This window comes from Meriones unguiculatus, chromosome 1 (assembly GCF_030254825.1).
Source record: "Meriones unguiculatus strain TT.TT164.6M chromosome 1, Bangor_MerUng_6.1, whole genome shotgun sequence".
NCBI classification, from domain to species: Eukaryota; Metazoa; Chordata; class Mammalia; order Rodentia; family Muridae; genus Meriones; species Meriones unguiculatus.
Genome location: NC_083349.1, coordinates 59,887,919 through 59,912,255, shown reverse-complemented (window position 1 = coordinate 59,912,255; position 24,337 = coordinate 59,887,919). Strand labels below are relative to the sequence as shown.

Sequence of the window (24,337 nt, the reverse complement as noted above, 5' to 3'; positions counted from 1 at the left end):
TTGATTACACAAATGAAATAACTCACTGTATACATTTTCAATTGAGGCAAAGCACGGAGTAAGCAGCTAACACTGAGTCCCAAACTTTTGAAGATTCAAGAACACTAAATAATGGCATTAAATTTGCAGCAGCCAACAAACACCTACCCAGTCAACTAAAAGATGGTAGTAATAAAATTCATTTAATATAGAAAACCAAGTCACTGTAAATAGAATATTGTAATCTAGATACATATAATTTTAATAGTATTTAGCAGAACAATATGTAAAATGAAAGCTATATCTCAGAGAATTAATACATTTTAGAAATCATTTCTTTGTCCTAAGTTATTATCCAGAGAAAACATTATAGAAAACATCTCTCATCTATTTTAAAGTATAAAATAACACAAAATAAAAATTTAAAAGCAATGTAGCACAAAATTAAAGAAAACATTTTTTCCTACCAAGATTTTCATTTTATTACAACTTGCCATTCAAAAATCTAAAAACATATCACTAAGAAACAATCTGAAAAACACTAACAAACAGGAAAAAAAAAAAAGGCTACCACCTGGTGGTGACGGGGCATGAAACCTAGAGAAAACAAAACAAAACAAACAAACAAACAAACAAAAACCCCTAAAAATTAGAACAACAAAACCCAAAAGCCCAGCTAAACACAAACCAAAAGCAAAACACATACACATACACACACATGCTAGTGTCACAGAATGAATGGTAAAGCAATTTCACATCCCTAGAAGCAAAAACTATTAATCTCCACATCAGGGAGACAGAGTCAGGCACTTCAAAATCTAGGCTACTCTGGGTTAAAGAGTGAGACCTTTCATAGGAAAACAAAAACAAAAAGGAGAAAGGAGAAAGGGGCATGATGGCAATGCCAGCAATACCAAAGACATCATTTTTTTTTTTTTTTTTTTTTGAAGTTCTGTAGTTAGACTGTTAGGTTTACAATAACTCCAAATACAAGAGTGAGAAAAAATACAAGCTGAAAATGAACCTCACACGCAGATGTAAATAAAGCTACTCTTTAGGTTGCCCATTAATCCACAAGTGGCCCATTCATCTTATTTACAGTATTATACCCCCTGCCATGGTATTCCATTACAGAGTCACGCTACAGACTCCATAGTTAACACTGTAGGAAACATTACTTTTTAAACATGGCATCCTCTCTATATTTCCCTTTTGGCTCCCTCCTATGTCTAAGAAGGAAAAAAAAAGCATAATTAAATTTCTTATGCTCATAAATATTTCTAGAAAATGTGGCTTACATCTGAATTGATGGTTAAATTTATGTACCATCTTCTAGAAATACTTTAGCATCATTGTGTCTCATCATCTTAATTCTTCTGTGAGCAAGAATGTCTTACATGGTTTTATAAATCCGTGCAGGAAATTCATATAACAATTACCTGTTGAAATTCCTATTCTTTCCCAGAGAATGACAGCCCAGACAGCCATACCCACAGACTTGGGATTGACGTTTTCAGTCTCTTTAACCAGTCATTTTTACCCCAACCTCCTTTGAGATAGATTTCAAAGTCTGACTAAGTGTACAAATTAGCAACCTCTGTAATCTAGGAGAATAAATAGAAATAAAAAATATTTACTAAAATATATATACCAGAGCTTTGAAACCTTACAGGCCAATGGTTTTTGGTCTTCTTGTTTTTAATATTAGCACACTTAGTATACATGTCCAAACAAGCGTGCATATACATGTCCATGTGTGAATATGGCACAGCCCGCATGTGCAGGTCAGAAAAGAACTTACAAGACTCATGTCTCTCCTTTCCTTTGTGAGTCCCAGGCACCAGCTCAGGCTGTCAGGTTTGGCAGCAAGCACCTTTACTTGGTGAGCCATTTTGGCAGCCCAGGAGGTTATGTTTTCAACTGTCATGCTTATACTTTAAAGAAATCTATTCCAGAACAACTTTTAAAAAGATTTGTTTATCTTATGTTTGTGTAGATGAGTGATGGGTGTGCAAGCATGCCTGGGCACCTCACACATGTCTGATGTCCTTGGTGCTCAGAAGCGGGCATCAGATCCCTTGGGGCTGTGGAGAGTTGTGGTCCACCATGTGTGTTCTGGGATTCTGAACCTGGATCCTCTGTGAGAACAAGTGCTCTCAATCTCTGTGCCATCTCTCCAGCCCCGGAACAACTTTTAGAACAAGTACTAAGACACGAGTCACCAATTTGGGCCACTTGTTTACCATGTCACACTCATTTTCTATGTAGTCCCATATCCTATGTTTGTCAGGTCAGGGATTATAAATTACTACTGACTAAGCAGGCTAACACAATATAGTTACTAAATAGCTACCCCGGAAGTGTTGAATTTCTGAATATAGATATTTAAACAGAAAAGGGTAGGGCTGGCAGGGAGGCAAGAAAAAAACACTACAGAAATCAAATGGACAAAAAATCGAAGAGGGGAGTAGAGTGTTTGCAGAGTACAGGGGCCTCAAAATACTACTGAAAGGCATTCCAATGAGCAGGGATTTTGTGTTCAGAGATCTCAATTCCATAAGACATCTTGTTTCCATAACATAAAGATGGGAGTAGGGGGCCAACTCCTCTAAGCTTCAGGGTTCATCATCTTCAAGGAAGGCTTAACAGTCCATATCATCAGGTTTGCATTTGAAACTGGTAACACATAGCTAGTACTATGGTACCTAAATGCAGAGCCTCAAAAACAGTTGCTCTTCCTCCAACTTTTGAGTAGAAAGAAATTAAAACAAAACAAAAAGAACATCTCAATTGGGGCTGAACACCATACCATCTGACGTGCATGAGAAACAAATGGATGTTTAAGTCTTTACCTGGTGCTAGGTGTGGGGTGCTCATCTGTGACATCAGCACTCAGGAAGCGAAGGAAAGACCGCTGTGAGTTCCAAGTTAGGCAGGGCCATATAGCCAGAGTGTTTCAAAACAAAACCCCAATTTTATCTAGGAATGAGGGGAGCCACTGTGTTTGGGGAGCTTAGGGTTATAACAGCCCCCCAGGTCCAGCCATCTCCCACACAGGAACCTGAACCAAGCATGAACTGGGGGAGTCCCTGAAGACTAAGACGATGTCTCAAAGCTGAGCCCAGGGCTTCTTCTGAGGTGAGCAGAACTGAAGGTGCCTTGGTACTTTGCTCTTCTAGGAAGTCAAAGGGAATTTCTTATTGCTTTAGAGCTGTACATTTATGAAATCATTAGTAAAAACAAAACAAAACAACCCTACAAGACAGACCCCTAGCACTAATCACAGAAGTAATCTTTTTCAAAAAGGAGCCTCCGCAACAAGAACATCGGCAGGGCCACAGTGCAGACGAACTCCAGATGCTCAAGAAGGGCAACTCCATTAAATTCTTAAAGAAGCCTATCAGACTGGGGAAGCATTTACAAGCTGAAGTCATAACACAAGAATAAAATCCTACATGTGTGTATCCTGAGCTCATGGGTTCAAAAGCAGGGCTCGAGTTTCACAAGCTTTGTAAGTGATCTTGGTCCAAGAACCTATCATTCATGGAGAGCTGATGAACCCAGGCTTCTGAAACTGCCAAACATGTAGAAGGGAGAATGCTTATTCCTGCCGACACGCACAAGAGCCCACAATAGCTTTAAGAATAAAAATCTCTCTTCCACATTGAGTAGTAGAGTGGGCTTTAAAAACACTAACACGACCAGCAGCATCAATTAGTTCACGTGTGTGTTGGGGGACTCCTTGACATTATCTGGTATCATGGCATTGACCCTAAAACTGATTTATACAAATTTCAGGCAAGGCTCACCATTAATTAAAATTTTGCTCTGACAGTATCAAATCTTTTAAAGGAGCAGCGAGATAAGACATGAAATGCTTTTGTTTTATGTTTTCCATAAAAGCATAATACAAGCAACTTAAGTGTACAAGTGCATCATAGAGCTACAGGCCTAGAGTGTTATGCAAATTATGAGAGGTATAAACTGTATTAGTTATAAATGATTAAACAAGTCTTATTAACTATGATGAGAAAAGATTGTCTTCTACACTATATGTCATATTATAGTCTGTTTTTTCCTACCAATTCTAAATTCAGATAGGTACATGATAACCAAATTGTATTTATCCATTTAATAATGTCTAAGACAATAGACTGTTCATATCAAGGAATAAAGATGAATTTTTGTATATTTGAACCAATCACACAGCATACATTAAATGGCTTACTTTCACAGTAAGTCACTATGTTTAAAGGACTAAAACACTGTGGAGTGTGATGTCATCCTACACTTTTCCAAAGTCAAAGCCTTCCCAAGATATACTAAAAGCACATGCTTGGGCTGGAAAGATGGCTCAGTGGTCTTTCAGGACTAGGGTTCGGTTCCCAGTACCCAGATGTGGTTCACAACCATCCGTAACTCCAGTTCCCGACAATTCATTGGCCCCTTCTAACCTCCAGGGGTACCAGGCACACATGGTATACATACATGCAGGAAAACACTCATACACATAAAATAAAAATAATTAAATCTTAAAAAAAAAAAAACAAAAACAACAAAAAAAAAACAGGTGCTCATTTGATTAAAAAATCTCTCATTAATATCTTCCATTGTGCTACATGACCTTTCTATTATATGGGCAATTAACAAGGTCACAACGTTAGCCGGGCCCATTGGCACACGCCTGTAATCCCAGCCCTCAGGGAGGCAGAAGTAGGTAGATCTCTATGAGTTCAAGTCCAGCCTGGTCTAAAATTGAGACAAGGACATCCAAGGCTACACAGAGAAACTCTGTCTCAAAAAACCAAAAAAGAAAAAAAAAAAAGGATGTGTTAGTATAACTAAGCTTTAAATAAATGAATCAGCCTTTAGGTTCATAGATTTTTTTTTTAAAATCCACTTCTTCCTTCTATAAACATCACACTTGATTGATATTCAACTCTCAATTATATAAATTGAAATAACACACTGCCAAATTTGAGAAACCAATGGCACAAGAAATATATAAACAAAACAGCAAATTCCCTAATAAACAGAACCAGGAAAGCAACCCAATTTCAATATGCCACGGCTTACTGCCTGGAGTTTGCTCCTCTTTTAAATAACTCAAAGTGACAGACTACTCCAAACCATAAAGCCCTTGTGTTACTTGCAGGAGAAAAATCCACAAGGAAGGGATGAGGAAGCGGGGCTGACAGGGCAGACCTTCACACAATTTAATTCTTATGATTACTCATTGTGTTTGTTTGGTTGTTCTGCTTTAATCAAAAAGTAAAACCCAGAATATGGCATCAAAGAAAGTACTCGCGATCAAACCCCTAAATGAAATGAGTCCACAGGTTATTAACACATTGACTGCACGTGTGGCACTTCTCTGGAAAGGAGGGGGCAGTTCTGAAATCCTGAAAATGAGCTCTGGAGAGGAATCACAATGCCTGGACACAGCAGGACAGAGGCAGCAACCACAGCCTTCTTCCTGTCTTCAGAAACTGTGCCTGGCACCGTGCAGCTGAGGGTGTCTTCATCGCGCCCTCTGTTTCTGGTCTTGCTAATTAAAAGGTTGATCACAGAACAATGCTCTTCTCATTAATTTCGGTGTTCCGATTGGGCAGGAGCCCTGCTTAGCCCACCTGATCTTTTCACACTGCTGAAGTTAATGTGACAGGAGCCTGAAGATGGATTACCTGCTGCCATATTGCCCATCGCCTCCAATCAGGAGCTATCTGTGTAAACTGATTGTTCTAATTTGCTCTCATTATTTTTACAATATCAGGAGAAAATAACGCACACAGCTCACTGTCAAAGTCATGAAAATCAGCCATTAGTTAAACCCAGACACTGAGTGGCTTTATTAGAGGCACTGCAGTTTATTGATGCAGCTCCAGTCAAACAAGGCAGCATTTACTTCAATAGAAGGAAACGTTTATACAGAAAGTAAATATTTATTGTGATAATACCCACAGCAACAGGGTATTCTGGAGAATCCTAGGCCCATTTTGAAAGTGCAGTTTTGACACAAATCATGTAGCAATGAAGAGATAGGTTGGCATAAGAAAGTAGGGAACATTTAATACACTCAGAGGTATGAAAATGCATCAATTAACTGACATCTGTAAAGCAGTCATCTCCCTTATCTTGTATAAATAAAAATTTCAGTCTGTGACTACATAACCAACCAGTAAGTAAGTGTAGCCTAAATAGGCTCTATAATATTTTTATAAAACAGAAAAATACTATTACCTGGGAAACCAGGGCTACTTCTGTAAGAACCATAAAGGTATATTTTAAGTAGCATGATACTTTTAATCAATGTAAGTTTTCAAGAAACTTAATTGGTGATCCGAATACTATATATTCACAATGCATCTTAGAATTCAATACTATGTGGGGCAGTCTCATATAGAAAGCCAAGCAAACAGCCTGGGCTTAAGCCCTTTTAGTAAGCAAGGATTCATTACGTCAGAAGACAGAACTCTACAGAAAGGCTTGTTATTCAATGAGACAACATTGAAGGACCTCCTGGGCGCAAACACACCGTATAAGCATTTATATAATACGTTCATGTTACAAAGAAAACACTAAACTTCCAAAGATAATAGATTTAAATTTGGCATTTCTAGGCTTACTTAGCTAGGAACATTTTGTTAATGCTTCCCAAATAGCATTTTTAGGGAGCTGGAGAGAGAGGGTATAAATAATAGAAACTGATGCCTTTTAAATAAAGGAATTTAACTAATCCATACACTTTCTCTCATCTTGCCTCTAAAACTAGAAGGAAACATGGCTTCCTGTTTCCTTTCTACACTGAGATTCCTAGGTAAAGTGAAGGCAAGAGCGTGCCCTTCTTGCAGCTCCCCTTTAATGGCCACTTTTCTTTTTCTAAGAAACATGTGCCGTGCCTTTCTCCTTAAAATTCCTGCACTAAAAGACTGCACCATACTGCACTCCGCAAAACGTGCTGATGGCGCCAATTACAAGCCCCCAGCCGAATGCTCCAGCCCCCACCATTCGGGCAGATTTATGCGGACTCTTGCCGACGTTATTACAAGTCAGAGTTTATTGGGAAATTGTTACATTATGCGGAGTGTCTAACAAATTGCTTATGCTGCTATAATTGGATTACAACAGCCGCTTGCTCCCACCGGTAAGATTAGGCAAGTAGGACTCCTGCCGATCTCTGAGCGTTAGCAGTAATTTTATTTGCCTTGCCTCTCTCTTTCCTAACAACATGCCTCTCTCCCTGCCAGCTGTCTGCTGAAAAGGCACAGGCTTGTTCCTTGGCCCTAACAATGCAATTACAGCCCCGCAGATCGCACTGTTTGTGCATTAAGTACAGAGCCAAAACGAGGCGAATTGATCGTTTGACTTTTGGAGAAGGCATGTGATCTCTCTGTGCAGGCGATCCGACATGCATCAGTAGGCAATAGTGCAGTCAATTCTTGATGAAGAACTTCCTTCTTTCACCCCTCTCCCCCATAACCTTTCCTTTTTCACGGAGGAAGACGCTGGCTGGGCTCATCTCATGCTGATCTAGATCAATCCACAAAGACTAACTCAATCTTGTTGGCTCCCTGGCTAGATAGAAATGTGAACAGGGTCTTTCTAGCATCTTGAAGTGCCTCAGCCAGATAGATCAGTGGCTCCCAACAGCTGAATCACGCTGTCTAAAAAACTGTTCATAGAGAGTTCACTGAGAAAGAAATGTTGACACCAGCACTGGAGTTCGAAAGCACAGCACAAAGTTCTGGGTTTTGACCAAACTGTCTTGGAATGGCTTTCTCAGAAGCCATCAAGAAGTATCGCTGATGCCTGTTCTGCAAATATCTACTTTGCTGGAAGATGCTGGTGGCCAGTATGTATAATCAATGCAGCTGGACTCCAGGCAAAGATCAACCAGGCTAAGCTCCTCTCTAGGCAAAGTTTTAAACACGTTTTGTTGACAGTTTTCAGTTTCTTGTTTCTTTTTCTTATATGTTTAACAATGAGTGCCTGTAGCAAAAAGACTGCAGAGTTACTGAGTCTAGGGCATCATTCATGAAGATTCTTGGATGGGTCTGGAATTCTTTAAAATAAATTCTTTTTTGGACTTGTTTTAATTTGATTCTGACCAATTTTAACACAGACTAACGTCTCTGTTGATGCTTTCCTTATCAATAGTATGTGCTACTTAAGGTTTCTCTTATACAGCAAATGTGTTAATCCATTTTGTCTGAAGTCTTTTGAGACAAAAAGACACACACAACTAGAGAAAATATATTTCCACATTAATTTGACAAATGCACAGATTCTAGCCAATAAGTCACTTGCTTGTGTAGTTCTTAAAACCTTGGTAATCATTATCATATTAAATTCATGGAAGATTTAAAGGTGAAAGAAAAAAAAAGGTTAGTTCTGGATTTCATTCCTGGCTTCTTCACACAGCATTATACTTCTGAGTTTTCCCAATCACACTGGCGTTGATGATACAATTACATCGTGCTGTGGTCACTACTGCAGAGCTATCAGAAGGGCTTGTGTGAACAACAGGCGTATGATTTGCTACTTGTGGAGCAGTATATTAAAGAAGCCTGTTAACATGTAGTTTAAAACTCAGAAGAAACTCTGAACAGCTGAAATGCCTTATAAATAGCACAGACCCAGAGGAAGTGCAAACGTCTGCGTTGTGAATTGTAGATCTTAATTACCGACAATGGCTTGTACAGCAAGTAGCATGGAAAAAAAGTGAAACAGTTGCACTGTTCATGGATGGCAATAATTCTTCAGGAAAATATTTACTATCAATCAGTTATGAGAAAAGGGACTCTGTGCTCGTAAAACAGCACGTTGCTTCTCATACCAGGACCATTTTGCTTCAGCATAATCTGAATTTAAACAGCTTGTTTCCTGCGGATATAATTTTGGAAATAAATAAAACAAGTCTTCTATCAAAATCTGGAGTGAGTGGAAAGGAACATCACATTTTTCTGTCTCAGTTTCAAACAGATTATTAGTCTCAAGTAAAAAACAGTGAAAACAACAAAAATACAAAATGTACACAAGACCACTAAATGGGCTTATTCCAAACAAAGACAGAGCTTCCCCTGTCTAAGGTAGAGAGAAGTGTCCGGACAACTCAATTTTAACTATATATGTTTATGGAAGGGGTGTAGAGAGTAATGGTAAATCAGGGAAAACCAAAATTTTCTGTAGTACTTCAATAAAGTCAATAGAAAGATAACATAAAAATTAATGTTCTCGGTTTTCTTTGATAATTAAAAAGAATGAAGGTTGACAATTAGGTACAATGTGATTATGGATTTTAGAGACTAAGTTGACAGTCAGTAATGACTGTCCATTTAAAGCTACAATAAATACAGAGCCCATCATCTCCAAACAAATGTCATAAACCCCAGTGTGGTAAGCAGATGAGATGGTTTAGGGGGGAAACTAGCTGGGTGTGGTGGCACATGCCTTCCAAGCCCAGCACTTGGGAGGTAGAGGCAGGTGGATTTCTGTGAGGTCAAGGCCAGCCTAGGCCATGTAACCAGAGCTACATGGGACAAACAGACAGAGACACCAAAAAAACAATCTCCCCCACAACCCAAATGCACGCTACGTAGAAGACACTTCATGCTTCAGGAACTGCAAGAGTTTGGTAGCCAGGAACTAACTGGCAGAGAAGAGCGACGCACCAAATAGAAAATGACAGGGGTCATTCCTGCATTTGAGAAGGACCAATGTCTTTTGTAAAATGCAAATATTTAATAAAATGGTTTAAGACTACAATTACATCAAAACCAAAATTACTCTGACTAGGATTCAGCTGCTCTGAACTATAAGGAAAAAAAAAGTGGGGAGGGGGGGCTGGCTTCACTGTATCACAGTGGCTCTTGCACAAAGACAGTTGGACATGCAGGCCACACTGGAGAACACTTGTACCAAGCTATAAAAGGAAAGCCATCACAGCCACAACAGCACAGCAGATAAAACCATTGTTAAGAACTAAAGGTGAAGAGAAAGAAACAGAGAAATGCCTACAGATCCACAAAAATTGAGTCATTTCTTTCAAAGGTCAAGTAGTAAATGAGGCCAGGAGAGACGTGAAATCATGAGACAAATATAACACGTTCAGCAACAAGAAAGGACAACTCACTGTTGTCATGCTAGTGGAAGCTAGTACAGTAAATATTTTTTCAGTTACATATTTTTATTTGACGATTTGGCTCAAATCTGAAGCAATGAACTAGAAGACAGGATGTGGGCCAATAAAAAGAACCAGGAAGTTGGTTGTGTTCCAACTGGAAATTATAGAAATCCTTATTCAATTAGAGTGGTTAAGGGGACAGTGAAAGAAAATAGGTGTCAGAATAATGTTAAAACAAGCAGGAATAGGATGAGAAGGTCACCATCTGCAAGCAAGTGAAACAGACTGATGAGCAGCAACGAGCAAACTTATTTCCTCACCCAAGAGCATGAAAGAAATTACACTACTGTGCCAGATGCCAGATGATTTCTAACTGTGGAAGTAGATGGTGGAAAAAGAAAGAAACAACCCCCGCCCCCGCCACTACACGGACACACAGCAACACAACTAAGGAGTTTAGAAATACTGGCTTATCGACTACGGAAAAAAAACAAAAGGAACAGATGCTCAGTTGGCTAGCTCTCAATGAAACTCATTAATTTGATGCCCTGTCCTTGGATTGGTGGTGCTCATGCTAAGATTTTGCCTTGTTTAGCCAGAAGTAACTCACTTGTGATAAAAGAGAGCAGCATGTCCAAAAAAGGTACAAAAAAACCACTTTCTTTTACACCTCTGTCTCCATACATCAATGCTAGATATAAAATAGGGTCGAGTGCCACTTGCAAGTTGTTCCTAGGTAACTGAAAATTAAAGGTAGCTTATATTAATCCTCATTTTTTTTTGGCAAATTAAGATGTGAACTTAAGACAGAATTGTTGAACCTACCTTTTGCAGCTACAATTAAAATAGAATCTGACATTTCTCATATGTTTAATTCCAATGGCTATATGTAATATGTTTTCCGCTAATAATGCAGAGTCATATATTACCATATGTTTTAGGAAAGAGCATAAAAATTATTATTGCTACTGTGTCCTAGATGATTGTGTTCCTCCCTAACCACCTAATGTCTGAGAACAGTCTTCATTAACAGAATCAGAGTCCTAAGCAATAAATAAACAAGGGAATGGGTAGGTAGGAGATCCCAGAGATCTTGGCTCAGGCCTTTCATCCTGAGCCTATAGCAAGGCTCCATGAAGAGCAAACGTTCAACTAGACTTGAACTGATTATCAAAATCATCTCCCCAGCTTCTAGATGTTGCGGACCTTTTACTTTATGATATGTTAACATGTTTTTGTTGTAATTTCAAGTTGAGGATTTTAGTTTGTCCATGCCTTTTAAGTGTCTTGTGTGGAACATGGTCTTTGCCAGGTAGAATTAGCTGAATTCTGAGGACTTTGAGGGTAAAAATGTGACAGCCCAGAGAAAGAAGGGGTAGATGCTCGGAGGAGGACAGCTTGCTGCTGGTTCATCCTGCTGCTGCGTTTGCTGTTTGCTGACTTGCTAGTTACCTGGACCTCTGGATTTCCTGAAAACCATTCCACAAAAAATATCTACACTCCACCCAGCAAAAAGAAGCAAAGAGAACTCCGGCTTCTGTCCCTACTCATCTTCTTTCTCTCCTATCCAGGGTTTGGGAGTGGGGTGGTGGTAGAAGGGAGGTAGAATTGTTTAAGAACCCTAAATAAAGTAGGTTTGTTAAAAAGTCTATGCCTATATCTAGAACTATAAAAAATAAGTTATTGTTTATAAGCTACTGTTTATATTTTATTGTAATAACCCCAAAGAAATAAGATAGCTCTTCTTGAATTCTATAAGTTGGAATCCACATGATATAAATTCCTATTTCTAATAGTAAATGAAAGACAATAGATTAAGCTGAAAGTTGTAAAACAATAAAATCCTAACTGGTATAGGTTACCTTTGAAAAAAAAAAAAAAAAAAGACAAATTCAAGAAGTACAGCCCATAAAGGACTGTTATCCTTGAGACAGTAAAGCTGATTTTAAAAAAGCTCCCTCTAAATCAATCAAAAAAAATTTTTTTGAAAGAAAAAAATTTATGATCTCTGGGTAATTTTCTTTCTTTTTAAAAATTATTTTCTAAGTGCGGGCGCTTTGCCCGTAGGCATGTCTGTGTGCCACATGCTTGCAGCGCTCAGAGGCCAGCAGATGACACTGGTTACAGGGGGTTGTAAGCCATCGCATGGCCGCTGGAGACTCAGCCTGGACCTTGTGCAAGATGAGCCAGCGCCCTTCAGCCATCTTTCCAGCTCTGAAGAGCTCTAATTTTAAATATTTCTTCTGAATCTAGAGACACAACACACATATATACATGAGAGACAGCCTATGTGGACAAAGGAATACTACTTTTCCAGTTAAAATCACCATGTGTGACATTTCTTTTGGTTTTTAGAGACAGGTTTCTCTCTATAGCCCTGGCTATAATTTCCTCTGTAGACCAGGCTAGCCTTTGCTTCCCAATTGCTTGGGCATAGAGGCATGTGCCACCATGCCTGACCAAATGTCACAAGAAACTGATTCTCTTTACAAACAAACAAACAACCCAACCAACTAAATGAACAACAAACACAATCCAGGAGGAAGTTACAAAACATACTATTCATTATTTTATGCAAATCTCACTGATCACTGCGAATGGATAATAAAAAGACTGTTCCAACTGAAGAGAAAGAAAATCCAACTTTCAGCTCACCAGCTTATATTTTCATAAATATATGATCTTATTATCATCTGTAGTAGCACCAATGAGTAAAGATACCTACAGATACAGCATTGTTGTAATGTAGTATAATATTAACTGGTAAACACTGTCACTTACTTTGGCCACACAATTTTCAGTCTTCATAGCAGTGCTTGTTAGACATACTGTCTCTTGGTTTATGCAGAGCCTGGCACAGCTGTTGTAAGTCTGTAGAGACAATTTTCAAGAAAAAAAAATCATTTGTTTTTAGAGATGCTGAAATACTGACATACATAGATGTCAAACTCTCTTTTATTTCTCTAAATCAACATATAATGCTATTTGTAAATCTTAGATTTGTAGTTGCTGAGGGACCACGGAGAAAGGAAGAGGGAAGGACAGAGCCCATAAAAGCCAGCTGTGTGCCCACAAACAAGTATGTGAGCAGTGAACTCATGGTATGGAATGGTATCCAATGGGAGCATTGGATATACAACATATTTTAAAATGCAAACTTTAAACAGATATGGTATAGTCCCAGCACTATAGAGGCCAAAGTGGAAAGATTATAACTCTGAAACTAGCCTGGACAACACAGTGATACTGTGTCTTAAAAACCTTGTTTTCAACCACAACAACAACAGTAAAGAGAACGAAAGAAAAGTAGGTCTAAAGTATACCTGATGGCCTAATTAGAAGAAAATAAAAAAGAGAACTCTAGGAAATGGATACAACATTGGCTTTACTACAGACTTCCTTTATGGTGACAATATTTCTTTAAATCCATTTATGTATTTGTGTACATTGGTGGTATGTCTGCATGCACGTCTGTGAGAGGGTGCCAGCTCCTGAAGTTACAGACAGCTGGGAGCTGATGTGGGTGCTTCGAGAAAAAAAATGTTCTTTTACCCCGCAGACAGGGTTTCTCTGTGTAGCCCTGGCTGTCCTGGAACTCAGAGATCCAACCTGCCTCTGTATCCTGCTGAGATTAAAGATATGCACAACCTGTGCATGACTAAATGCATTATATTTTAAGGACTAAAATAGAATTATTTTATGTGTTTGAGTGTTTTGTTTGTATGTATGTGTACCATGAATGCAATGCTCACAGAGACCAGAAGAGGGCATCAGATGCCCCTTGGATTGGAGTTAATTATGTAGTACCCTGTGAGCACTGTGAGTCAAACCCAGGTCCTCTGGAAGAGCAGCAGTGTTCTTAAACACTAAGCATTTCTCCAGCTCCAGAGAGGCATTAATAACTGGCCAATATAGATGAGAAAAATAAATTTACTCTTTTGCTTTTTATTGTTGTTTTAGGTTTTTTTCTTCTTGTTTTTCGAGATAGGGTTTCTCTTAGTAGCCCTGGCTGCTCTGGAACTCACTCTATACCAGGCTTGCCTCAAATTCTGAGATCAGATTCCCTCTGCCTCCCTGAGTGCTGGAATTACAGGTGCATGCCATTGCAAAGCCTTCTTTAAAAAGGCTTTCTCTTTTTAAAAGAGATTTATTTATCTTTAATTGTGTATATGTACTTGTGTTTGATTGTGTCCACCTGTGCACTGGTGCTCACAAAGGCTACATTTGTCAGATTTCTCTGGAGCTAAAAATGCTCGTAGTTGTGACAGAATCTCACAATAGAGTCCTGGCTGTGCTCAAGCTTGCAGCAATGCTTCCTGCTCCAGCCTCCTGAGTGTACTTGCAATCCACAGTTGCTGTGGCTAGTATAGAATCTGCAGACCATGCTCTCACTTGTGAATGCAGCAGAATCACTGGGAGAACCTGCTGACACTGCTGGCCTGGGAATGGTCTTTTTGAGAACCAACATAAATACTTGTGTTGGAATTACGGTGACAACAATTAAGCCACAATCACTTTACACGAATTTTAAAAGCCTTATTTTATGAATTATAAGTTTCAGATTTACTTAAGTTACAAAGATCTAAAAACAAACAGACAAGGCCTTCCTTTACTCTGCTTCCCTCTAACATATCTCCAAGAACATTCATCAAAACCAAGAGAGGCTGTGGCTGTAACTCAGTAGTAGACCACAAACTGGCCTGGCATGCACTAAGCTGGAGCTTCAATCCCCACAACCACACCACAACACTGAGGCACGCTAACTTGGTGGATACACCTACAAACCCAGCACATCAGCAGCTGATACAGGACAGTAATACCCTGAGGCCAACCTGGCTGGCTACATCAAGACTGTTTGGAAGGCGAATTTTTTTTTTAAAGATTAACTTATTGGTGTATTTGTGTGTGTGTGTGTGTGTGTGTGTGTGTGTCTGTCTGTCTGTCTCTGAGGTCAGAGAGTATTTTGAAACGTTTTGTTTTATTGTCATTAAATTGAAATTATTTCAACATATGTGAAAAGTACTTAAAATATTTTATTTTATGTGTATGAGTGGTTTGCTGGCATGTATACCTATGTAATGCATGTGTATATGTGCCTGATGCCTGAAGAAACTAGAAGAATATACCTGAACCCCTGGAACAGGAGTTATGGACAGCTGTAAATCTCCCAGTGGGTGCTAGGAACTGAACGTAGGTCCTCTCCAAGAGCATCAGGTGATCTTAATCCCTGAAATAATTCTCTGGTCTCCATTAAAATTATTCTTATAAAATATTTTTAAAATATACATGAATTAATAAACGAAAACTTTAAGGCAAAGAATTTTGGTTCTTCCAGGAAATGGCTGGTGGTCCCCAGGATAGGCTACATGGACCATATGAAAGAGGGGCATGCAGGGAGGAGACAGGAGGTGGAGGAACACAGCAAAGGAATTCTGATTACAGTAATGGCAGAAATGTTACAACAAATTAACCCTCCTTTGGATAGCTTAACTAAAGGAAAATATTTTTGAAGCTATGTGAGGCAATGAAGATTGGCAAATTGGGTGGAGGTGAAAAACAGTCATTGTGTGAAATGTTTGTATCTCCCCTGGAAACATGCAACAGCCCACTCAGTGCCAGGTGAAGGTGAACACAACACTAAGAAGCCACAGTTGACTGGGTTGAACCATCAAACCACAGAATTCAGAACTGCCACAGTGGCTAGCAACTGAGAAGAGAAAACCCACAGAGGAGCGAACCACTGGGAAAGGAAGGGCTCAGAAAATACATTTCAATTCTCCTCAAATCCATGTGTAAGCCCCAAATGACATACATTAAGGGAGACTGAGAATTCCAATGGAAAGAACAGCTGGAAGGCTGAGGGATCTGAGCCAAGACTCCAGCCTGTGCCGTAAGTAACAGGTAAGAATTTGGAGTTTTATTCCTATCTTATCGGAGGGATGTAGAGGAATGTAAAAAGGATCTCAGACACAGAGAAAGATCAGGAGTTGAGATGAACAAAGTGTTCTAGGTTTAAGGGATTTGCTTTAGGTATATTGCTAAAACGGAAAGCCACCCATCATTTTCAGAGGTAAGGCCAAGGCTCCAAAAAAGTCACACTGAGTTGCTGGTATTTTAATCAGGAGGCAGAATTCAGTTTTTACAATCATTTACACTACATACTATAAAAATCACCACACATATAAAGCAGTCAAGAAAGTGGAATATAGCATGCTGGAGAGATGGCTCAGAGGTTAAGAACACTCACTGTTCTTCCAAAGGTCCCGAGTTCAAATCCCAGCAACCACATGATGGCTCATAACCATCTATAGTAAGATCTTACGTGCAGGCAGGATGTTGTATAAATAATAAATAAATCTTTGAATGATTGTCTTTGAAGTCAGCCTGGGATACACAATGAGGTGCTGGTTCAAAACAAATGTGAGCATGAGCCAGTAATTCCAAGCAGAGACATAAAGATCAAAAGTTTAGTGCTTGAGATTCTGTCTTGAAAAAACAAAACTAGGAGACTGGAAAAATGGTTCAGTGGTTAAAAGCATATTATCCTCATGCAAAAAGCATATTATACTCATGCAGAGAGGGCCCATGTTGGGTTCTGAGTGCCCACATCATGTAGCTCACACTGCCTGTAACTCCAGCTCCACGGGATCCAATGTCCTCTTCTGACCTCTGCAGGCACATGCATGCACATGCGTAAAGCCCTACACACAGCCATGTTCACATAACTATATAAACAAAATAAATATTAAAAACTAGCTAAAACCAAAGCAAAGACAAGTCAAGAAACATTACCTGTTGCATAAATAGGGCACAAGATATAAACTGTCCAAAATTACATAATCCAAACAGCTCTACTTATTATTAAAGAGATTGAAACTACTATAAAAATTTTCCAGAAAGAAAACTTATGATCCAAATTTTTCACTAGTGAATTCTAGAAAGTTTTAAAAAAAAGAACAGTAGGACCATACATAAATTCCTTTACAACACCAAAGAGAGAAACACTTCCCAACTCCATACAATACAATAAAGCACAGTCCTGACACAACCTCTGCCGAAGACATTAAAAAGAAAACTTCACACCAATATCCCTTAAATTCACAGACAGAACTTTTTTTTTTTTTTTTAATTTTTGTTTTGTTTTGAGATGGGGTTTCTCTGTGTAGCCTTGGCTGTCCTAGAACTCACTCTATAGGCCAGGCTGGCCTCTAACTCACAGAGCCACCTGCCTCTGTCTTCCTGATTGCTGGGATTAAAGGCGTGTGGCACCACTGCCAGGCTGAGAGAAAAGTCCCTCCACCCCAACCTTTTTTTTTTTTCTCCCCCATATAGAGTTTCTCTGTATAGCTCTGACTAGCCAGGCTGGCCTTGAACTCAAGAGAGCCACTCACCTGAGCCACCACAGCCGGCAAGAGAAAAATCCATTTCCCCACCCCCAGACAGGGTTTCTACGTATAGTCTGGCTATCCTAGACCATCTTTGTAGACCAGACTAATCTCTAATTCACAGTGCCTTGCCTCTGTCTCCACCCAGCAGACAAAAATTCTTAAAGTCAACTCAAGTATTAACAGAGTACACACTGCTCTTGCAGAGAATCTGACTTCAGCTCCCAGTTCCTACAACAGGAGGCTCACAACTGTCTGTAAGTGCAGTTCCTAGGGATCCAATGTCTCTGCTCTCCAACAGCACCTTATGCACAAACTTCCACAAATACGCACATACATTAAAAAAAAAATCTTTAACCAAATTAAACACCTATTAACAGTTTAAAGAAGAAGCCAGATACCTGGGAACTAAAGGTGAGTTCTTGAACCTCATAATAGAAATTTAGAAAAACCTAACTAGCAGCATGCTTGATAATCAAAGATTATCAAGGGTTTAACACTGTCCCCCTAAAACTGAGAACAAGGGAAAGATGTTCTTATCACATCAATTCAACATCCTTTGGAGATGAAAGTCATTAAAATAAAGAAGAACAAGACTAAACACAATTAAGAAAGAAGAAATGAAGGTATTTATTTATAAAAGTAAAATTATGAGTACTAGTATGTAGCTTAATGGCCGAACACATGTCAAAGGGCAGGGAGCTTAACAAAGTTTTGGAGGGAGGCCAGAGAGATGGGTTGGTGGGTAAAGTGCTTGCCACCAAGCCTAACCACCTGGCTTCTAGTTCAAATGGTCAGAGGAGAGAACTGACTACAGGCTATCCTATGACCTCTACATGTGTGCTATCCTGTTGACTGTTGCAGGTGCACACACCCATATACACACAAAATAAATGTAGATATGTGAAAGTTATGGAGGGAACTGAGGATTGTGGCTCATCCCTGTAATGCCAGAATTCAATGGCTAAGACAGAGAAGATTGTTTCAAGTTCAAGGTGAGCCTAAGCATCACTGTAAATTCAAGGCCAGCGAGTTCCTTGTCTCAAAGAACAAAACAAAGAAATTTATGAGGAGAGGACTAGAGTCATTTATTTATTCAGACTTTCCTCTCTGTGGATTAGTTTTAACATGCCCAGAAGAACATTAGATAGAATCAGAAAGCCTACAGTAGAGAATTGTTAGGGATATAGACCTTGGTTTTTGACAGTTCATCTGTAAAATGGGTACATGACTTTGCTCATCTTCAAAGAAAACAGCATAAACAAGTAACTAAAATTTGTTAGTCTTTTGACCACTCTGTAGTAAAAAGCCTCAAAACAATTCTTTAATTCTTTACAATTCCTTCTTCCACCTTGAAATCAAACTAGTGAATATAATGGCTGCAGGCAAGCTAGGCTCTGTCCCCATGCAACATTTGAAAAGGTAGCTTCATTGCTGAAGCAGAGGCAGAGAGTTTTGCGTTGGAGTACTTTAATACATTTTTATATTGCATATAAAGAACATAAGCATAAACCAGTAAGATGCCTGGCTGAAAACTACCTTCTTTGTGAAAGCAGGCTGTAATTCTGAACAAGTTTTCAATTTTCACACTGCTGCTAGGGTAAAACATTTTAAAGAGTTTAATTTTTTACAATGGATTCAATGACATAGGATTATCTAACAAAGTAATGGCTAATCAATAGAAGGTTTAGTTGTCAGGTGAAACATATAACACACTAAAAGGGATTGATTGCCAGGTCTCTCCTTATTTACTAGAAGGTATATATTTAAAATGACACAAACTTGTTACCAGGCTGCATTCTTTTAACCTTGCAAAGGGCTGTTTAAGAAATCTGTTCAACAGCCCTATAGCAAAACAAGATAAAGTGTAATGAAAATGCTTAGTGACTGGGGTTGTGGTGGGGGAACAGGAACCTTCTTAGATATATAGTAGCATCAAATCATGTCCCAGGCAGGAATATGGGCTACAAAAATCACACCGCAAAACAATTCCAGGAAAGCTAGCACTGGGCCTTCTAAATGCCACCCACATGCTGCTGAATCCCACTCCAGACACAAACTCTAACTCAGTGGCTCTCAACCTTCCTATTGCTGTGACCCTTTAATACAACTCATGATGTGCTGTTTCCCCAACCATAAAATTATTTTTGTTGCTATTTCATAACTGTAACTTTGCTAGCATTATGAACCATAATGTAAATATTTGATATGCAGGATATCTGATTTGCAAGCCCCGTGAAAGAGTTGTTTGACCCCCAAAGGAATTGCTACCCACAGGTGGAGAACCACTACTCTTAACTGATTTCCTCCTATGATGTTCTAAAAACAGATTTTTATTTTTTTTAGAATGTGTGTTGTGCAGCTGGGCACAACAGGCTTTTTATCCACCTCCCTTCTTTTTTCTTTTTTAAAATGGTGCATCCAGATTAAACATAGAACACAAAATGAATTGAGCCCATATGGACTTTGACCAGCATATAAGCTATTTCCTTTATAATTTATTCACAGTATCTCAACTCTCCATATGAAAATACACTCTTTATGGTCATTACAACCCAGGAGTTCAATAATATGTTTTCTACTAAGTCAGTGATTACACAATTTATCAAAGAATGATTACACTGAAATAAAAATAAAACAAAGTACTAACCCCCATACAATCTTCTTTCCTCGAAGTAATTTTAAGAAAGCTGGTTATTAAATTGCTTCTTTTTGAAGAAGGGCTTTTCTAGCTAGGCACAAATTGCCAACTATGTTTTGTGTGTGTTTCTTTTTTTCCCCCCTAAAAATGTTATTAGGCTCTGAAGAATTCAGCAGAAGTGTGAAGTTATATAAACAAATCACTTCATCAGATTCAGAAAGATCACTTTTGTCTTACTTAAGAGACCTACATTAATTACCTTTAAGATCTTTTACATAGACTATTTAAAATATGTACTATTTATTTATTTATTTCAAATGAGGTGCTTCTTCCAAAGTATTAAATAATGTCTACAAATGCAAAAGCATTTTTATAAGTAGGTAATTAAAACAGATGACTAAAATTAAGTCAAGCTGCAAAACATTACCCAGAATGCACTGTGGATTTTTTTTAAATAAGCATCCCAGGCAGTATTTGTTTTGTTTTATTTTGTTTTTTTTTTTCATCCAAAGCCCAAAGCACCTTAGGAAGAAGAAAGAGGAGGTAGGAAGTTTCAAAGGGTAACTCACATGTATATAATGAAATAATGCTGAACCCTAAAGTATTTACAAGATAGTCCCTTAAGCATAGTTTGTCATGTTGCAATTACACCTTGCCTACTGCCAAGCCTAAGTGCTTACTATTGCCACTAGAGGGGGAAGTGTCTTAACACAAAGCAATGGCAGATAGGGAATGTGTTTTCTTGAGCAATTATCAGAACAAAGCTCCCTTGGCTGTGTGCACCTTCTAATTACTCAATACAATTAAAATGACTAACCTAAAACAAACAGAAGAAAAAGCTGCCTGCCTGATAGAAGGACTTCATTAAACCTTTTCCCTTCATTAATCAAATCAGAAAGAAGAGAATGGCGTCATACACAAATACTGGAACTGAATTCTGCTGAGCTGCTTTTAGGGAGAAGTGACCTCTGAAAAAGCAACATAGAGCTGAGGGCTGCTGTCTTTTCTCAGCTTGCTGCTAATGAACTGTCGTTGCTGTTTGGTCGATACGCGCTCTGATGTCATCTTCTATGCCTGTGATGGGCATGTTCTTTCTCCTACCTGTAGAAAGGGGCCAAGGCCATCCACGCTTCCATTGTTGGTCCTCCATGGTGATATTTACAATAACGGAGAGATTTTTATCAGAAGGAAATCTCAGGCAAGGAAAACAGTTATTCCTTCCAAAAGACTTATGTAGTTCCTTTTGTAAGGCCCAGGCATTAACAGAAGATGACAACAGACTCATTTTTCTTCCGGCTGACAATTGTGACATTTTTTTCCAGCAGCATGCAAGGTGTTGAAAACCTGGCAGCTGTTACCTCCTGGGATGAGGATACTTTTTTATCCTCCCTTGACAGTTTAACTCAGTGGGTCAGCACCTTTAAAGACTGCAAAGTATCCTTGAAGAGGACGGAAGCGTGAATTACTGCTCCCTCCCTAATCAATGTAAACCCTCACTGCAGGTGAAGTCCCCCTCTATAGAGGTGCACAGGGGAGGAAAATGTAATGCCCTAAGCCAGATGGTTTTTATCTTGTTTTTAAAGAATAAAAGAACAAGCTAACAAGGGAGACAGCTACTTTGTTAGCTTCTTGGCCTCTCTCATGGCTTTGCATCCCCAGGGTTCCAGCTACACAAGAGAAAGAATACAGGAAAATGTAAACACTTAAAGAAATATAACTAGAGGGCTGGCATCACGCTGCTTTCAAAGAGCTGAGAGAGCTCCACTCAATGCTTTATTTATCACTGCCCACGTCCTCAGGATGGTAAGTGGACACACACACAAAGGGGGTGGAGAACGAGAGAAGAATTAGGCAGCCGCCGCAATTTACTCAATTAGAGAGAAAGGGAGTGCTGACAGATCCTATTGGTGCCAATGGGAGCAGAGAAGTGTGGCATACTGTAGTACTACACTTTCAAAAGTAAAGAGCACCTCCACATTTCTGGGACTTCTGCCCCTCCCATTACACACGACATAAAAACTATAAAATGGTGGCTATGTCTTCCATAGCTTCACAGTTTAGGAGTAAAAGCAGAAAGAAAACTGTATCTTTGTCCTATTTTTTTTTAAAGTTCACACTTAATGCCAAATGATGACAAAAAGAGCTCTATCTCTTAACCTCTTCACCGTTTTTTGTTAATTTCTCTATCAAGTTTTGGAAGTGGTATTATGGTAGTATTATAGCCCAAGCCAAAACGTATTCTTTCTTTTTTTGTTTTAAAAATGGAAGGTTGTAGTACAAAATTGTTTTCATTTTTGTTTTAAATTTTTTTTAAATCTCCAGTTAAACCATATGAACATTTTGATAATTACAATATTATATTTAATAGAAATAACTGTCTTTTACCCTGTGTTAGTTTTGTAGGTTGTTTTTCAAAGAATCTACCCATTTTATCTAGTCAATTTTGGCATAAAGTTATTTATAACAGTCCATTATTCTTTTCATGTCTCTAAGAATTATAGTGATAATCCTTCTTTCAGCTTCTGCAATATTAAAACATTAGCAGCCATGTCCCATCAATAATGGCAAGCCTTTCCCTGAAAATAATCTACATAAACTATAAGGTTTAGTTATAACAATATTAGGTTTTTAGAGTACAAGTCAAATTTTGGATATTTAGGGGTAGGAGATTCCTGAAATGAATTAGAAATGTGTGCAAATGAATTTCAGCTTAAGAGACTAGCCCCACAAAGCAACACTCACTTTTGGCTGGCCTTGACATCTTTTTGTCTATAGATTGTGACAATAGACAAACAAAATAGCAAATGGCATTTCCTTATTGTCACATGCAATGGAGAAAAAGAGGAGTTTAAACAGCTTGTGTATTATGTACTACCTTAAACAAAAAGTCAGCAGTGGGGTAATCAAGTTCAGGGCAGTCCTGGACAGCTGCCCTGTGACCCGCTTCTATTGACCCCTGCTATTCATCACTCTTTCCCAAGATTGAGAGGGCACGCTCCTAGGGAGTGACCACCACAATAGACAGACACAAGCCAACAGTAATCTGGTTCGAGCAAAAAACCAGATGGCACTGCAATAAATTTACAAATCTGCATTCATGGGGCTGTTGAAACGCCCAGAAGCTAAAGGCTCTGAGGCCCCAGGAGGCTCCCCTGCTCCCTAACACTAAAGGCCATCTCTCTCTCTCTCTCTCCAAGAACACAGTTCATGCTCTTCACAAAGAGAACGGAGATAAAAACCCTCTACAAAAAAGGGAGGGGGAAGCCTCCTGACCTAATTAATCTCCAGAGCTTGGATCTCAACACTGAATGACAGATATTAGAAAAATCATTCCGGAAAAAAATGGGGAGGGGGGCATTAAATTAAAGTGGAGGGAGTAAAAAGAACCTGCTAAAACAGCAATGAGAAAAAAATGTTAAATCTCTTTCAAGAACTGCAAAAAACAGATCTTGCAAGCAGAAAATGATTCAATAATGTATGCATTTATTTTTAAAATGAATCAGATTAGTCCCATGTGTGACCTGCTGGTCCATCTGTATGTGCTGGACTTAATAGGCACGATTCTCTCTCTTGCTTCAGTTTGAAGTATGAGAGAGATAAATTTAGTTTAATTTTCAACAGATCAGCCTATCCATTTTCCAAATGGACCATCTGGATCAGCCTATTAAAATTAATTTATAACTTTGCAGAGTGAAAATTCGTTTGTTAGCTTAAATAAAGTTGCCAAAACTTTTTGTTGCATGATGGTTTTTTGACAGCTGCTTCAGTGTAGTGGACAGAGTTTTTCCATCTCCAACTTTACCTTACTCAATATTGTTTTATTGATTTCTCAAACGGATCTGGTGCCTATCTCCAAATAATTAAAAATTAACTGTCTTGACATCAATTTGTTTTGAAAGCTTCCTATATGGGCTCAATTCTATTTAAAACAATTATTTTATTTAAAAAAATGAAAAGTGACTATCCAAAATGAGTTAACATATGATAAATAAAAAATAATTGTGGCGTGTTTTTTTTTTCTTTTTTTTTTTTTTAAGTACCCACCCTTTAGGTTAAAAACCGGACCCCTGAGGCAGAAGTAGAAATTCTCTGGAAACAATAAGGCCCGAATTCCAAATCAATAACCAGCTCTGGTCAGATCTAACCTCTTCACACCTCCATTTGCTTCCTCAGTAAACTGGAAATCTGATCGTATCTATCAATTCAGCA

The 24,337-nt window shown here is 38.7% G+C and overlaps 1 protein-coding gene across 10 annotated transcripts in view; it reads right to left on the bottom strand.

Moving 5' to 3' along the window:
* Positions 1 to 24,337, bottom strand: part of Btrc (beta-transducin repeat containing E3 ubiquitin protein ligase) — a 166,238-nt gene that overhangs the window by 51,586 nt on the left and 90,315 nt on the right. For all 10 annotated transcript variants that reach the window (XM_021649848.2, XM_021649863.2, XM_021649880.2 and 7 more), the window contains one exon: positions 12,884 to 12,973. In XM_021649848.2, coding sequence (XP_021505523.1) covers positions 12,884 to 12,973 — 90 coding nt within the window. The remainder of the gene's footprint in view (positions 1 to 12,883; positions 12,974 to 24,337) is intronic.